The following is a 17,040-nucleotide window of genomic DNA, read 5'->3' as shown; positions in this document are numbered from 1 at the left end:
CTGGAATACTGTGTCCAGTTCTGGAGACCATATCTCCAGAAGGATATAAATACATTAGAGAGCGTACAAAGAAGGGCAACTAAAATGGCGCATGGCCTACATCACAAAACTTACCCGGAAAGGCTAAAAGATCTTAACATGTATAGTTTGGAGGAGAAAAGGGAAAGGGGGGACATGATAGACACTTTCAAATATATCAAGGGTCTTAAAGTTCAGGAGGGAAACATTCTTCAAAGGAAGAGAAGTATTAGAACTTGAGGACATACACTGAGACTGGAGGGGGGGGGGGGGGGGGGGGAGGTTCAGGGGAAATTTAAGGAAAAATTACTTCACAGAAAGGGTAGTGGATAAGTGGAATAGCCTCCCATCAGAGGTGGTAGAGGCTAAGACCGTAGAGCAATTTAAACATGCTTGGTATAGGCATAAAAATAGCCTTACAAGGAATTAAGGTTCAAAAAGGGTTGAAATTGCCTAAAGCAGGGCTGGCCAAACCGGTCCTCGAGATCTACCAACAGTTCACATTTTCCAGACCACCTAGCTGGTGCACAGGTGTAGTCATTACTAATTAAGATGTGCTGCATTCATTCCTAACTGACAATTCTACAGATCTCCAGGAGGCCTGGAAAACATGAACTGTTGGTAGATCTCGAGGACCGGTTTGGCCAGCCCTGGCCTAAAGGATAAAAAAAAGGGGCAGACTAGATGGGCCAAGTGGTTCTTATCTGCCGTCAAATTCTATGTTTCTATGACAACATCAGGTCAAGAATTTGGCAGCAAAAGTTACTTATGTAATCAAAAATGCAAGTAGTCCTAGTTTTACAGAGCATGGATTTTGCTGAAATTACTTAAGTAAAAGGGTTGTAGAGGACACATTTTTAGTGACAGTTTTGTTAAGAGGGAGTGGACTCAGCTTGCCTCCTATCCCACAAAAGCGCGAGTTCTCGGTCATTTCAGAAGTTGCGCAGATGCAATGATAGTTGAACTTTTGCCTAAAAGCAAGGGTGGACTTCCCACTAGGCTCTTAAGGCAGTTGTCTAGGGGTGCCACTTGCTGTAACAGAGCCTAATGGGTTTTGTGTTTGTTTTTTTGTTTTTTAATCTTGCATGGGTCATGGGTGGGTTAGGGATGACAATCAACTATTTCAAATCATTGATGGTTTGTGGACGATATTGAGTACTTTTGCCATCGATGGGTGAGAACCAGATGGTTTTTCACCATCAATGTACAGAATCACCCAATATTTTTTTTACAAGGTGCCAAGACACAGAGCATAGCTCATCCCCCAACACTTGCAAAGCCACGCCCAATGTTTTGATTGGCCCATGGGCAAGTCATTGAAAGAATCGGGATGACCATCAGTTGGTGAAACCATCAATGGACAGCCATTGAATAGATCGCAACCATTTATGGTTACTTACCAATTCACAATCTATGGTAACCATCGATGGTAAACACCTCGATGGCCATCTCTGTTTTGGGTGGAGTTTTACACACACAGCCTATGTAACAAGGAAGGAAAGGTTACTCAGGAGCAGCGATTCTCAACCTGGAGTACTAGTACCAGTATTACCTGGAATACTCCATGTGATATTCCGAATAACTTTTCTGTAATGGCAAGGCGAGGCATCCAGGTGATAATACAACAAACTGGGAAAGCAACATCCTAGGGATCTCTAGCCCCATGCATCACAGAAATGACGCTCTATCCCTGTATCCTTGTAAAAGAAAGCATACGTGTACTATAGTTTTATTGTCAACTATACATATGTAAAATTCATTCTATTATTTCTTTTTTTCTAATTCTTATTTATAGCACATTTATTGCTTTTATATAGTGCAACACCTAAATATTTTATCTAATATCAATTATATGTAAATATTGAGGACCAAGAGAACACAAATAGACTGCCAGGGGGTTCTCAGGTGGAAAATTGAGAACCACTGATCTAGAGATTGATGCCTAGCTGTAAAACAGTGTGAAATATGATGTTGCTGTATGAAGAATATATGTTAATAAAACAAACCCATACAATCTCAATTTTACAAGCTATTTGGCCACTGTGAACATCCCCAGTATGTAAAATCTGCCAGGAAAAGCCAGCCTACTGCATACCTGTGCAATCAATAGAATTTGTACATCCCATGATCTCAACAAATGAAGTGGAGCGGGACATATTTTGTGAGATCCACATATTATGAAAACATATTGATTGCAGACTACACACCCAATAAATATTGCCTGTCAGACCCTCAGATTAAGAAAATGTACAGAACTGAATGGCTCTATAGACCAACCATAAGTGGCTACCGCCCATATTTACCAAATTGGATATCCAGACTGTTGACAATCTTACCCATTGTTTAATGGCTAACACAAATCCAACGTAATGCAAAATGGGAAACATTATATATATTATACCTTATTTAAAGTAAATATATAATTTACAAGCTTCAACCTACTTTTAGTCTGATGAGCAAATACACTGAGCTACCAGCCATCCACAAAACAAGCAAAAACAAACATATTTTGGAGCCAGTCATTTGGATGCAGTATATGTACTTAACATGACATAACTTGCTTCCTTTCTCCAGTAACACAGTATACAACATTCTGCTCATACCCAGCAAGAGAGTGAGGGTCACAGCTCTGACTCCTTAACTATGTAAGCAATCTTCTTGTTTCATTTTGTTGTAAATTATGAACACATTAAAACCACAAAGGAAAATATTACACAATGAAATAAAGCAGGTCAGTAAGTGCCTGGCAGCAGCATCAAGTGGCCAAAGCTTTAGTCTAGGTGACATGGAAAATCTTCACACACAGTATACTTTGAAGGAAAAGATGAATTGTTAGTCAACAACAAGAGCAAGGATACAAGAATATTCTCTCTATGACAAATCACAATGCAATGCTCTATTTTTAATTAAAGCAATAAAAAAAATGCAAATAAAAAAAGATTTGATAAAGACGATAAAGGTTCTCTCTCACTTACAAATCACAAAGAAAAATACTGGGCACCTCTGCTTATTATTTTAAACTACACAAAATCTTGAAATGTGGATTATAGACATAAATACACCAGGGGCACAGCTAACACCACAGATGCCACCAATGAGGATGTGAAGGGACATACATACATATCCTGCATTATTAGCAGTACATACTGAAAATCCTCATTTTATTGTCTGATGTGTACATACTAGGGAATGCCGGCCCCCAGATCCATGGAGAATGAATTAAATGTACATCTCTGAATCCCCATACCACAATCTCTGTCAGGGATGCATCTCATGACACATATGGATTGGATTCCTACATAGGGGAGGCTATATAACATTATTCATGATGGTGCTAAATGATAACACTGCATGGCATGTAGTGATGACACACACTGGAGAGGAGTCTGTGGCAGACATGGCTGCACTACCACAGCAGCCCCTGTGACAGGCATGCTGCATCATGTCACACCACAGATGGAAAGGTCTGTACCAGACATGGTGCCATGGATGCTGTGTACATGCACGGGAGTGAGGGGAGGGTGCCCGGTGCAGTGGGTACACGGCGGCGCAGCAGCAGGGTACGTGCACGGTGTGCGGGCAGTGATGCACCTACCTCGCTCTGCCAGCGGGAACCGCTCCTGCCCGTCCTAGCAAGCAACACACAGGCCTACACCGTGCAGGGCGCTCAGTGGACACACGGTGTGGGCACCCCCGGGAGATCCGTGCACCCCATCCCGCAGCACCAGCTACACAGCGCCGTCTTCCAGCAGTGCACGCTTCCTCCTGCCGGAAAAGGCTCGCATTGCAAAGCAATGGCAGTCCCCGGCTACCTAACCCCTTGCCGCCGTGTTTTGGGGAGAGGAAGCGCGGTTTATTCGGGCACTGGGGACTGGTTTGACAGCTTCGGTATGAATAGGAAGCCTGGCCCACAGTGCTGACACGGAGTCTGCATCACATTCCCTCACTGAGGCAGGGAGGGGTGCGGAGCACATGGGCGGGATGGATGGAGTTACAGCGACATCTACTGAGCGAAACCTGGTACTGCAGTGACTGCTTCTGTCAGCTCATCACCTATTGGCGACAAAACGAGGCTGCAACATGATATACTACAAAATAAGCTATCTCCTTTTAACTCATATATGGTAACGATATATAATCTACCTACTATTTAGTTCTGTTACATAAAAGAAATATAAAAATTTATCTTAAACTTATCGTCATAGGAGAAGTCGAGAGAACGGGGTATCATACCTGCCAATCGTCCCGATATTTGTGGGACAGGTCTTTTCTTTTGGGTCTGTTCTGCTTTCCCTCCCGCGGGCTGGGGGGGGGGGGGGGGGGCCTTGGGAATGCAGTTGGTAGGCTCCCTATCACGTGCTGCTCTGCTTAGTTCAGAGCAGCGGTGAATAGATGCTGTGCGCAGGGCCGGTGCTAGGGTGTTCGGCGCCCCCCTGCAAACTACAATTTGCGCCCTCCCATACTTTACAAAGGGACAGCGCCGTTGAATAAAAGGATTTGGTCCAGGGCTGTCTCTAGCCAATTTGGCTCCCAGTGCGAGATTTCAAAATGCGCCCCCCCCCCCCTTACATAAAAAAGCGCCCCCCCCCCCCCCATAGCTATAAAAATAAAAAGCATGGGCGCGCTCCCGGCAAGGGGGCATGGCCTCATTGATATGGGCGTGGTCTCATTAAAATGGGCGTGGTCTCATCTGATATCATCACAGCCACCACAGGGGAAAAAAAACAAACATCAAAAGTCCCCATTTTACACATTACGTCAGGCAAGAGTCCCCATTTTACACAGTACAGCAGGCAAGTGTCCCCATTTTACACAGTACGGCAGGCAAGAGTCCCCATTTTACACATTACGCAGGCGCGAGTCCCCATTTTACACAGTACGGCAGGCAAGTGTCCCCATTTTACACATTATGCAGGTGAGAGTCCCCATTTTACACAGTACGGCAGGCAAGTGTCCCCATTTTACACATTACGCAGACGAGAGTCCCCATTTTACACATTACGCAGTAGGGAGGCCAATCCCGGGATCGGGATCGGCGGGATCCCGGGATTTGGACCCAAAAATGCCGGGATTTGAATCCCGGGATTGGAGCCTCCAATCCCGGGATTCACGGGATTAGAGTGCGCATGCGCAGTTTTGCCGGACAGCGCTGAGCACTATAGCTCAGCACTGCCCGGCTGTCAGCGAGGGAGTTACATCAGCTATGGACACACACATACTGACCACGCTGGCGGCATTTCAAACGTAGCGCCGGCCGCCAGCCAATCAGAGCTGGCAGACCGGTAGCCAATCAGGGAAGCGGCAGTAGCCGCTGCCCCTGATTGGCTGCCGGACTGCCAGTTCTGACTGGCTGGCGGCCAGCGCTACGTTTGAAATGCTGCCAACGCGGTTAGTGTGTGTGTGTCCATGGCTGGTGCCCGCGGCCCGCCCGTAAGTAGTAAGTGTTTATCTTTGCTACCTACACCCACACTCTCTGCTCCTGACATCCTCCCTCTGCTCGCTACACCCACCGGCACCTTCCCTTCCTGTACCTTACATGCTCACTACACACCCACCCTCCCACTGCTTCCTACACCCACCCTCCTGCTCCTCCCCGGGCTTCCCCTTGCTGGTATTACACTTGCTCCGCCACGGCAACTCAGGTCTCAGCGTCGCTGATGCCGCGCTCCCCCTTTGCTATTTTCATGTGCATGCGCACATGCCACAGCTCGGGATGTCTGAGTGGCCGCGGTGGAAAAGAGGCGGAGCAAGTGTAATTCCAGCGAGGGGAGGCCCGGGGAGAAAACAATGGGTAGCGTATGGCAGCGCCGCCTGGGGGAGGACAACTGTTACCGTAGAGAATGTCAAAGGGAGAGGAGAGGAGGCTTTAATCTGCCGGCGCCGCTGCCTGTCATACAGTGATAGGCACAGCATCTGGCAGCAGGGGGAACAGGACGGCGCAGCAGCGGGGATGCAGTGCAGGGAAAGCGCCTCTCCTCCCTGGCGCCTACCTGCACTGCTTCCCTTTGCTGAGCGGGTAGCGCCGGGCCTGGTTGTGCACAAAATGTGGCAATCCTTTACATGGCAAAATCAATCTGGTGCAAATTATTGCTACTTTAAAAAAAAAACACAGGAGAACGCTCACCAAATCTCTCACTTCCTGATTTTCACACCCTATTACATTCCCCCACATGGCGCATATATCTGCTATAAGAGGAAGTTTATTGGGGGTAATTCTGAGTTGATCGCAGCAGGATTTTTGTTAGCAGTTGGGCAAAACCATGTGCACTGCAGGGGAGGCAGATATAACATGTGCAGAGAGAGATAGATTTGGGTGTGGTGAGTTAAATCTGCAATCTAATTTACAGTGTAAAAGTAAAGCAACCAGTATTTACCCTGCACAGAAACAAAATAACCCACCCAAATCTAACTCTCTCTGCAAATGTTATATCTGCCCCGTGCAGTGTACATGGTTTTGCCCAACTACTAAAAAATGTCCTGCTGCGATCAACTTGGAATTACCCCCTATGGGCCTAATTCTGAGTTGATCGCAGCAGCAATTTTGTTAGCAGTTGGGCAAAACCCTCCACGTTATGTGCACTAATATCGCTTCTCCCCCATGTTATGTGCACTGATACCACTTCTCCCCCACTCTATGTGCACTGATACCGCTTCTCCCCCATGTTATGTGCACTGATACCGCTTCTCCCCCACATTACTGTATGTCCACTGATACCGCTTCTCCCTCATGTTATGTGCCCTGATACCGCTTCTCCCCCACGTTATGTGCACTGATACCGCTTCTCACCCACGTATGTGCACTCAGGGCCGGCTCCAGGCATGTTCGACTAGAGCGGCCGCGCGGGGCGCCACTCTTACAGGGCGCCGCACGCTGCGGCCGCCATTTTCCTGCCTGGAGCCAGCCTCTGTGTGTCCGACTCCGACTCCCGGCCGCTTGTGTGCGCGCTATGCAGCGCGCTGTGCGGCGCCGGCGTCTGACGTTGGACGCCGGCGCCGCGCAGCGTGCATAGCGCGCACACAGTTTTGTTCCTCCGTCCGCGGCCCGCCCACAGCAGTATTCCCGGCTCCCAGCAGCACCGCAGTGTCAGTGACAGACAGGTAAGTTAAAATCTGTCTGGCACTGTGTGGGGCCGTTTATTTTTCTGGCACTGTGGGGGCATTATTTTTCTGGCACTGTGGGGGCATATCTGCACTGTGGGGGCATTGTTTTTCTGGCACTGTGGGGGCATATCTGCACTGTGGGGGCATTATTTTTCTGGCACTGTGGGGGCATATCTGCACTGTGGGGGCATTATTTTTCTGGCACTGTGGGGGCATATCTGCACTGTGGGGGCATTATGTTTCTGGCACTGTGGGGGCATTATTTTTCTGGCACTGTGGGGGCATATCTGCACTGTGGGGGCATTATTTTTCTGGCACTGTGGGGGCATTATTTTTCTGGCACTGTGGGGGCATATCTGCACTGTGGGCATTATTTTTCTGGCACTGTGGGGGCATATCTGCACTGTGGGGGCATTATTTTTCTGGCACTGTGGGGGCATATCTGCACTGTGGGGGCATTATTTTTCTGGCACTGTGGGGGCATATCTGCACTGTGGGGGCATTATTTTTCTGGCACTGTGGGGGCATATCTGCACTGTGGGGGCATTATTTTTCTGGCACTGTGGGGGCATATCTGCACTGTGGGGGCATTTATGTTTCTGGCACTGGGGGCATTTATGTATCTGGCACTGTGGGGGCATATCTGCACTGTGGGGGCTTTTATGGTTTGTGGCACGGCGGGCATTTATTTATCTGGCACTGTGGGGGCATTTATGTTTTGTGGCACTGGGGGCATTTATGTATCTGGCACTTATGTATCTGGCACTGTGGGGTCATTGATGCCAGGGCCGAAACTAGGATTTTTGTCACCCGGGGCAAGGTAGTCATTTGACCCCCCCCCCCCCCCCCGGCAATAAAAAAAAATTCTTTTACAATAAATAAATAAAAATAATAATAAAAAGAATTAAAATAAATAAATACATGAATAAAAATATTATATATATATATATATATATATATATATATATATATATATATATATCTCTTTCAGAACTTTTTTACCTGAAAAATTGCCTTTTCTAACATGAATTTCATATCCAGGAAAAAGTGTCCCCATTTTACACAGTACGACAGGCAAGTGTCCCCATTCCCCATTTTACACATTGCGGCAGACAGGTGACCCCATTTTACACATTGCGGCAGACAGGTGTCCCCATTTTACACATTGCGGCAGGAAAAAGTGTCCCCATTTTACACATTGCGGCAGACAGGTGACCCCATTTTACACATTGCGGCAGACAGGTGTCCCCATTTTACACATTGCGGCAGGAAAAAGTGTCCCCATTTTACACATTGCGGCAGGCACGTGTCCCCATTTTACACAGTACGCTGGCAAGTGTCCCCATTTTACACATTGCGGCAGGAAAAAGTGTCCCCATTTGACACATTGCGGCAGGCACGTGTCCCCATTTTACACAGTACGCTGGCAAGTGTCCCCATTTTACACATTGCGGCAGGAAAAAGTGTCACCATTTTACACATTGCGGCAGGAAAAAGTGTCCCCATTTTACACATTGCGGCAGGCACAGGTCCCCATTTTACACATTGCGGCAGGAAAAAGTGTCCCCATTTTACACATTGCGGCAGGCACAGGTCCCCATTTTACACATTGCGGCAGGACGGTGGTGGAGGGAGAGAGAGAGAGAGGAAGGGAGAGGGGCTGACTTACATTTGAAGCGGTTCTCGCCGCTCTTCAGCCGCCTCTCCCTCCTCGTCCGGTCTGCGTGGCTCCCCCTTCTCCCTCCTCCGGCGGGGTTTCGTGGAATGACGCGTTTGCGCCGTGACGTCACGACGCAATCGCGTCATTCCGCGAAACCCCGCCCCCCGAGCTGGGCACTCGGGAGAAGGGGGTTTCAACGTTATAAAAGTGCCGCGGCGGGTGTTAGGGGGTCTCGGCGCCCCCTCCAATCCGGCGCCCAGGTCGCCTGCCCCCCTAGCCCCCCCCTAGTTTCGGCCCTGTTGATGCATCTGGCACTGTGGGGGCACTTATGTATCTGGCATTGTGTGGTCATTTATGTATCTGGCATTGTGGGGGCATTTATGTATCTGGCACTGGGGGCATATCTGCACTGTGTGGCCATTTATGTATCTGGCACTGCTGGGGGGCATGTCACGTGTAGCTGGCACTGCTGGGGGGTATGTCACGTGTAGCTGGCATTGCTGGGGGGCATGTCACGTGTAGCTGGCACTGCTGGGGGGCATATCATGTAGTGTATCTACTAGGCGTCTGTGGCTAGGCAATGTGTCTATCGTGCGCTGCCTGGCGCAAAGTGTCTATCGTGCGCTGCCTGGCGCAAAGTGTCTATCGTGCTCTGCCTGGCGCAAAGTGTCTATCGTGCTCTGCCTGGCGCAAAGTGTCTAACGTGCTCTGCCTGGCGCAAAGTGTATAGGAGGTTCTACCTGGTGCAATGTGTATTAGCTGCACTACTATGTGGTGTAATGCGAATTGCCACTACTCTGTGGTCATGCACCTTCCCCACGAATCAACGGCCCTAAATTTTTGCTGCGCGCCTTCGGCGCGCACTGTCCCTGCTTCAGCATGTGGGTGGAGGAGCACCAAGCATTACAGTATGTACATCATTTTGCCCTCCTTACTTAAAAATGTGCCCTCCTTGTGATCAGCACCCTGCCCTAAAACGTGAACACTATCATGTGTAGCTGGCACTGCTGGGGGTCTATTGTGTGTAGCTGGCACTGTTGAGGGGCATGTCATGTGTAGCTGGCACTGCTGCGGGGCATGTCATGTGTAGCTGACACTGCTGCGGGGCATGTCATGTGTAGCTGGCACTGCTGCGGGGCATGTCATGTGTTGCTGGCACTGCTGCGGGGCATGTCATGTGTAGCTGGCACTACACTGGAGACATTGTGTGTAAGGAACACTACTGTGGCTGTTCTGCATAAGGCTGCTAATTGTGTGCATAGAGGGGGTGTGAAAAAATATATTTATTTATAGTTTAATAATATGAAGTTACGAGGCCACACCCACTTTCCCAGGAGGCCACACCCACTTTTCCCGAAGCGCGCATAGGGGTTGGGGGGCGCTTTTACATTTTCTCGCACAGGGTGCTAGTAGGCTTGGAGCCGGCCCTGTGTGCACTGATACCACTTTTCACCCACCTATGTGCACTGATACCGATTCTCCCCCATGCATGACAGCGGCGGTGTGTGCTGAGTGACAGGGGCGCTATGCACCCCTGTCATTATCGGTGCTGCTATCTGTTCCAACACCTGCAGCTATCGTTTTCGACAGCTGCGGGTGTTGTTGGCCATACACCACAGCCAGGGACAGCGTTGTCCCTGGCTGCAGCTGCTGATGGCTCCAGGCTGCATGTGAGATCTCGTGTGAGTTGTGAGAACTCACTCGCTCACTGGAGCCGGCTGGGGGAGATACACAGCTGCTGTTGTGCTGTAGGGAACTGACAGCGATCGCCGGAGGGGGAGTTTTCACTCCCCCACTTCGGCAGCCAATATTTTCCATTGAAGATATATCTCGGCACTGCTGCGTCCTGCTTTGCCTCCGTAAAGAGGGGAAGCACGAAGCGTTATTCCCACATGATAAGTGTGGGTACCATACACTTACCTCAAAGAGCTGAGAAGAACTGTGTTCTGTGGGGGTCATTCTGAGTTGTTCGCTCGCTAGCTGTTTTTAGCAGCCCTGCAAACGCTATGCCGCCTCCCACTGGGAGTGTATTTTAGCTTAGCAGAAGTGCGAACGAAAGGATCGCGCAGCGGCTACAAAATAATTTTGTGCAGTTTCAGAGTAGTTTCAGACCTACTCAGCGCTTGCGATGACTTCAGACTGTTCAGTTCCTGTTTTGACGTCACGAACACGCCCTGCGTTCGCCCAGCCATGTCTGCGTTTTAACGAACACTCCCTGAAAACGGTCAGTTGACACCCAGAAACACCCACTTCATGTCAATCACTCTGCGGTCAGCAGTGCGCCTGAAAAGCTTCGCTAGACCTTGTGTGAAACTACATCTGCCGTTGTGAAAATACGTTGCGCGTGCGCATTGCGCCGCATACGCATTCGCAGAAGTGCCATTTTTTAGCCTCATCGCTGCGCAGCGAACATTTTCAGCTAGCGATCAACTCGGAATAACCCCCTATAGCCAGCAGCAGGAACGGAGCTTAAGGCTGTGCTGTAGTACCACTTATACCCCTTTCAGATCTCCAGTGCCGGATCCCACTCGGGTATTGGAAACGGGTCCTTCCCGGGATCCGGCATTGGAACCTCTGCTCTGGCTTTCCGACCCAGCAATATGCCAGGTCAGTTGCCATAGTGGGGGGGAACGGAGCCGGCAGTGGGGGTGGAGGCGGCGCTGGGAGATGAGCTCATCTCCGCGCCGCCTTTCCCTATGTAGTAACCAGGTGAAATCCGTTTAAGCTGCCACTGACCTGGTATTCAACCCGGGAATAACCCTTCTTATTACCCGCGTTGAATTTACCGGGTCAGGCGCCCCAGGAATTCTCATGGGGCCCTTTCACATCACACACTGACCCATATTTCCGGGTCGATACCGGGTTATTTTTGCAATGTGAAAGGGGTATTATATGTCAGAGACATCTATGGGGAACTTGTATTTTTATAACAATCTGTGGTGGAGCTGAGCCACATTTACAGTCAGTCCCTGGGGCGGAGTTGAAGGCTAGCCACTGATTCAGTAATATAGCCGGGATAAGCAGGGGCTTGATTTCTCTTACCAAATCAGTGACTGTGACAGAGCAGTTAAGTGTGGAGCAGAGGGCTGGAACAAATACCTGTTCCATGGCCTTCATCTGTTTCCTCACATACAGCGCTGGAGCGGCTCATCTCACTACCTCAGCCAGCAGGGGCCCATTTGTTCCTGAGGTAAGACTCCACTGAGCGTGAGCCGTTTCCCTCACATATCTGACCAACTGCTCCCCTCCAACTGTCACTGGCCTCACCCCTCACACTGGCCATGTGACCGTCTCCTGACCTCTTAAGCAGCTGCCGAGGCTGCTGGAAATTTACAGTGTCAGCATATTACCTCAAATAACGGGGTGTTACAATCATGTGACTGACAGGTAGGGATGGCCATCGGTGGGTTATCCATCAATGGTCCCCATCAATGATACCATTGATGGATAACATTGATGGTGTAAAACTACCTGCAAGGGATCCATCAATGGTTTTACCCATTGATGGTCATCCCTGCATTGCTTTGTAATAAAATGCAGGCCAATCAGGGTCCGGGTGCATGCCTTAGTGGGTGTCAGGGGGTGGGGCTAAGCTCCGTGCCCTGACACTTTCAGAAAAAAAAAATAATTCAGTAGCACTGAACCATCGATGGCAGAAAACCATCTGGTTCTCCCACATCAATGGTAAAAGTATTCAACATCGGCCATAGACCATCCATGATTTTGAATCATCGATTATTTTGAATCATCGATGGTCGATGGCCATCCCTAGTGACAGGCTTACACTATAAAAATGCCAGTGGCAGATTTCCCACTAAGCATGTGAGGCAGATCCTCGGCCCACCAGAGAGAACTACTTTGCTGCTTGTAAGGTAATCAGTCTATGGGAGTGAAGGGGTGAAGGGGTCTGTGTGTGTGTGTGTGTGTTGGGGATGAATCATGTTGTGTGTGTGTGTGTGTGTGTGTGTGTGTGTGTGTGTGTGTATAGGGCATGTGAGGCCTGAGGGGAGCAGTGTGTGGTGTAAGTAGGGCTGTGAGAGCAGTAGGGGGGCAGTGACCCGTGGGGGTGATGGAGCAGTGTGAGTTTGATGGAAGCAGTGTGATCAGTAGTGGGGTAGTAAACTGTAGGGGGGAGAGCAGTGAGATGAGAATTGATGAGGGCAGTGTGAGCAGTAGAGGGGCAGTATGCTGAGGGATGGCAATAAATTGGTCTCTGTAAACTGCCATTGTGATGTCACAGCTTTACTGTGTAAAGGCCCATATAGACGGGCTGATGCAGGAGAGATGTGTGCTGAGCGAACCGCTCAGCACACATCTCTCCCGCCGCTCAGCACAGCGCGATGTGTGCTGAGCGTGCGGGGGGAGACGTGCATGCAGGCCAATCTAGCAGCAGCGATAGCGATGCGCGGGGCTGCGCATTGCTATCGCTGTAGGGAGTACACACGGAGCGATAATGCTGAAATTCTAAGCAATCTAGTCAGATTGCTTAGAATGTCGCTCCGTGAGTACCCCCCTTTAGCCATTGTTTGGTAATCTGATCATGTTGCAGACTTAAATCACAAACAGCCTTTGTGATGTCAGATTTGGTGTAACTGTCGGGACGGAGGGAAGAGGGAGGATGTGTTGTAAGAGGGAGAGAGATAGGGAGAGTGGGTGTGGGGGTCACAGGGAAGGAGGAATGTAGGGATGGAGGAAGGGAGTGTGGGTAATTACCTATAGGCCGGCTCCAAAAACCTCAAAGCTGATGCTTTATCCCTGAGTTTTCTGTCTTACCATGAAGTCCCTAAGCGTCCGGAGCCGATTCTTACCCCAGGATGCATTCTTGTTGGTCTAACCATGAATCTTGCCTCTCAAGTCTAGTCAGCACAGACACAGGCCCTATCTGAGACTCCTTCAGGACTTCTGTTCATTCCAGAGAAACTCAGATCAGTCGTGTTATCTGAGTTCCATTCCAACAAGACCTCAGGACATCCAGGGGTTAATAAGACTTTGCACCTTCTCTCTGGCTCAGTATGGTGACCAACCATCAAGATAGATGTTCAGGAGTTTGTTAGGGCCTGTCATGCCTGTGCCAAAAACAAGTCTCCTCATGTTCTTGACCTTCTGGACAATTACTTCCTCTGTCTGTACCCTCCAAGCCATGGACCCATTTGTCAGTGGATTTTATTGTGGACCTGCCAAGATCTTCCAAATGCTCGGTCATCTGGGTAGTAATTGATCATTTTAGTAAAATGGCTCATTTCATTCCCCTGTCTAAACTGCCTAATGCTAAGGACCTTGCCTCATTGTTCATTCAACACATATTCCGTATTCATGACCTACCACAAGACATTGTCTTGGATAGAGGCTCTCAATTCGTAGCCCGTTTCTGGAGATTTTTTTGTGCGGAACTGGGGATCAATATCAGTCTCTCGTCAGGGTATCAGCCACTGTCCAATGGTCAGACAGAATGGGTTAAACAATCGTTGGATCAATATCAATATCAACGATGTTATATCTCTAAATACCAGGATGATTGACTTGACCACCTACCCTTTGCAGAATTTGCGTATAATAATTCTGAACATTCTTCAACTTCTATGTCTCCTTTCTTGTGTGTTTCCAGTATTCATCCTAAATTTAATACTTTCACTCCTTCACAACAGTCTAGTTCTTCTTTTTCTCCCATGTGTCGCCTCAGGAGGATTTGGAGGGAAGTACATCAAGCCTTGGAGGATGCGGCAGCCCGGTCTAAAGGTGTGTACACACGGTGAGATCCTTGCTATGTCCTATTTTTTCTTGAGATTTCCCTTGAACTCCCCGGAGGCCAGATAGGACAGATTTTGACTAACTTTTCTTGAGATCTGTGTTTGTGTGCTTAAGATTTTGGCTTATGTGAGATTTTGGCTTATGTGAGATTTCGGCTTATGTGAGATTTTGACTATCTCATTATAATAGTGGGATGGCATTACAGGGTTGGGGGGAGTGTCTTTTTCGACTGTCAGCCATTTTTAAAACAGTGCATTTCTGCTCTGTGGCTGATTTTTGTTGACATTTTTTTCCAGTGAACCTATGGATTCTACATGGACAAGAGGACCGAGGGGCTGCGTGGGACACTAGGTAAGTATGTGCGAGTGTGTTAGTGTGTGTGTCAATAAACTTTTACCTTCACGGTGTGTGTGTTTTGTCTTTCTTGGGGTATTTCTTTTGTTGTGGAACTATAGGTACCAGCAGGCCTTTTAATTCTCTACATGCTGGTACTTGTGGTTCTCCAAGTACCAGCATGTGGGGAGGCTTGCTGGGACATGTAGTTTTTACTACCTGCCGATAACACAATATAAACCCCTTTACCTTTTTTAAAAAAAATACACCACACAGTTTGTTTTTTCGTAAAATTTATAAAAATATTAAATGCCAACGCCAACTCTGGCCAGGATTCATAAGCTGTACCATGAGAACGAGTGCCTTTGGACAGGGACTATGCCAACAGAACAGGAAACGGGCATATCCGAGTACAGTAGAGGTAAACAGTGCAATTTTGCCTTGGGTGAAGAACATCATCAAATTTCCAAACAGTCTGGAAGGAACACAAGAAGTGCAGTCTTTACAACGATCCGTAGTCCGGGACAGTGAGGACACAAAACCGACGCTGCAGTACTAATGACCTCAATACAGTTCACTTTGAGCAAGAGCGTAGGATAAGGTCACCAGCAGATTTTTCTAACAAAACTAAAAAACCGGGTCCAAAAAACTAATTATAAATGAAAAAAGCGTGGGTCGCCCAGCACAGAGGACTGTGTACTCTGCATGTCAGAGTACATGCCACTGGACGAGGTGCTAGATTGGAGGGAGGGGCTGGGCTGTGTGGCTCCCGACGGAAAAAAGTACGGTTGCTGAGGGGGGTTTACCGGCGCATGCTCCATGGGGGGGTTGTTTGGGAAGGGGGGACGGGACAAATTTGGGTGATACCAAGGGTCAGTTGGCACTATCTCACACGCCGACACCAGTGTTTGGCGCCTGCCACGTGAGACAATCTCATTGACTAACCGTTGGACGATGAATTTTTGATCATCCGTCATCAGGCGCATTTCCGATGCAATAAAATTGCCAAATTGTTGTTCGGCATCCGGGGGCCTATGCAAAACCTCCTCAGCGCGTTGAAAAAACTGCTGGGAGCCAGAGGGGGTGCTATAGGCTGCAGAAGTGGTCCTCCTTGCCGTGCGCCTCGGTCTTCCTGGGCGCGCCTGTGGGGGTGCCACCGGCTCCGCTACCGGCTCCGCTACCGGCTCCTCCACTTCTGCCCCTTGGCCTGTGGTAGGCTCCACCTCCAGCTCCGGGGTAGCATCCTGCAATATAAGAAAAACAAAAATTAGGTCTATGTCAAAATTGGTGGGTGGCATATGAAACAAATGTGTGTGTACTTACCAGATCCAGACTCTCCTGGGCCTCCTCTTCGACAAGAACTGGAGACTCTGGATCTAGAGCGTCCCGTGACCTTACCCGCGCCTCTTGCTCTATAATGAACTGAATTTGGTCATAGTACCACAGCGTCGGTTTATAGACCTCATCAGTCCCGGCTCCGGATCGCTGTGAATCTTGCACCTTCTTGCGTTCCTTCACGAACACTGTTCGGAAATTTGAAATTTTTTTCTTCACCCAATCGACATCAACATCAGAGTTTTTGCCTCTACTGTACTCAATAAGCTGCTGATATGCCCGATTCCGCTTGATTCTGTTGGCATAGTCCGGGCTCCTGACACGCCACAGGCACTCGTTCTGACGGTACAGATCAATGAATCCTGACCAGAATTGGCGGTACTCCGCAGATGACATTGCTGGTTGAAAATAAAATAACACAATTAGCCGACAAAATACAACCGTCACATACAAAAAGCCTAAAAATACTATTTATATATCTATCTATCTATCTATCTATCTATCTATCTATCTCTATATATCTATCTCTATATATCTATATCTATCTCTCTCGCTCTCTCTATATATATATATATATATATATATATGTATCTATCTACCCCAAAAATGCATCCCTTAATGTGTCGCCAGCATCCCCCCCGGCAAGGGTTCGTGTCCTCATTATTTGAATGTGCTGGCCTCATTTTAATGGGCGTGCCTCATCTGAAAAAACTACCTCAAACCCCAGTATTTGACCGTGTACCAACAGATCACGCCCACCATAGGGAAATAAAAATTCAACCATCTTAAGCCCCACACAGTAATGCCCCCTGCACCATATTAAGCCACACTCCGCAATGCCCTTG

At 48.5% G+C, this 17,040-nt stretch overlaps 2 protein-coding genes across 25 annotated transcripts in view; both read right to left on the bottom strand.

Moving 5' to 3' along the window:
- Window positions 1-12,030, bottom strand: part of PITPNM2 (phosphatidylinositol transfer protein membrane associated 2) — a 545,353-nt gene extending 533,323 nt beyond the window's left edge. For 10 of the 24 annotated variants that reach the window (XM_063964522.1, XM_063964521.1, XM_063964524.1 and 7 more), the window contains exon 1: window positions 3,614-3,989. The gene's annotated coding sequence lies outside the window, so the exon portion shown is untranslated. Of the gene's footprint in view, window positions 1-3,613; window positions 3,993-11,821 lie in introns of those variants that run through there. The other 14 variants (XM_063964534.1, XM_063964535.1, XM_063964538.1 and 11 more) reach the window with 8 other exon arrangements.
- The window catches only part of LOC134935425 (uncharacterized), a 31,187-nt gene extending 14,596 nt beyond the window's left edge, over window positions 1-16,591 (bottom strand). Inside the window, exons 1-2 of the mRNA XM_063930519.1 lie at window positions 16,184-16,591; window positions 15,647-16,104 (exon numbers count right to left, since the gene is read on the bottom strand). Coding sequence (XP_063786589.1) covers window positions 15,647-16,104; window positions 16,184-16,591 — 866 coding nt within the window. The remainder of the gene's footprint in view (window positions 1-15,646; window positions 16,105-16,183) is intronic.
- Window positions 16,592-17,040: the final 449 nt, after the last annotated feature.

This window comes from Pseudophryne corroboree, chromosome 1 (assembly GCF_028390025.1).
Source record: "Pseudophryne corroboree isolate aPseCor3 chromosome 1, aPseCor3.hap2, whole genome shotgun sequence".
In the NCBI taxonomy this organism is placed as follows: domain Eukaryota; kingdom Metazoa; phylum Chordata; class Amphibia; order Anura; family Myobatrachidae; genus Pseudophryne; species Pseudophryne corroboree.
The sequence above is the reverse complement of the archived record's forward strand: the minus strand, read 5'-3'. Positions and strand labels throughout refer to the sequence as shown.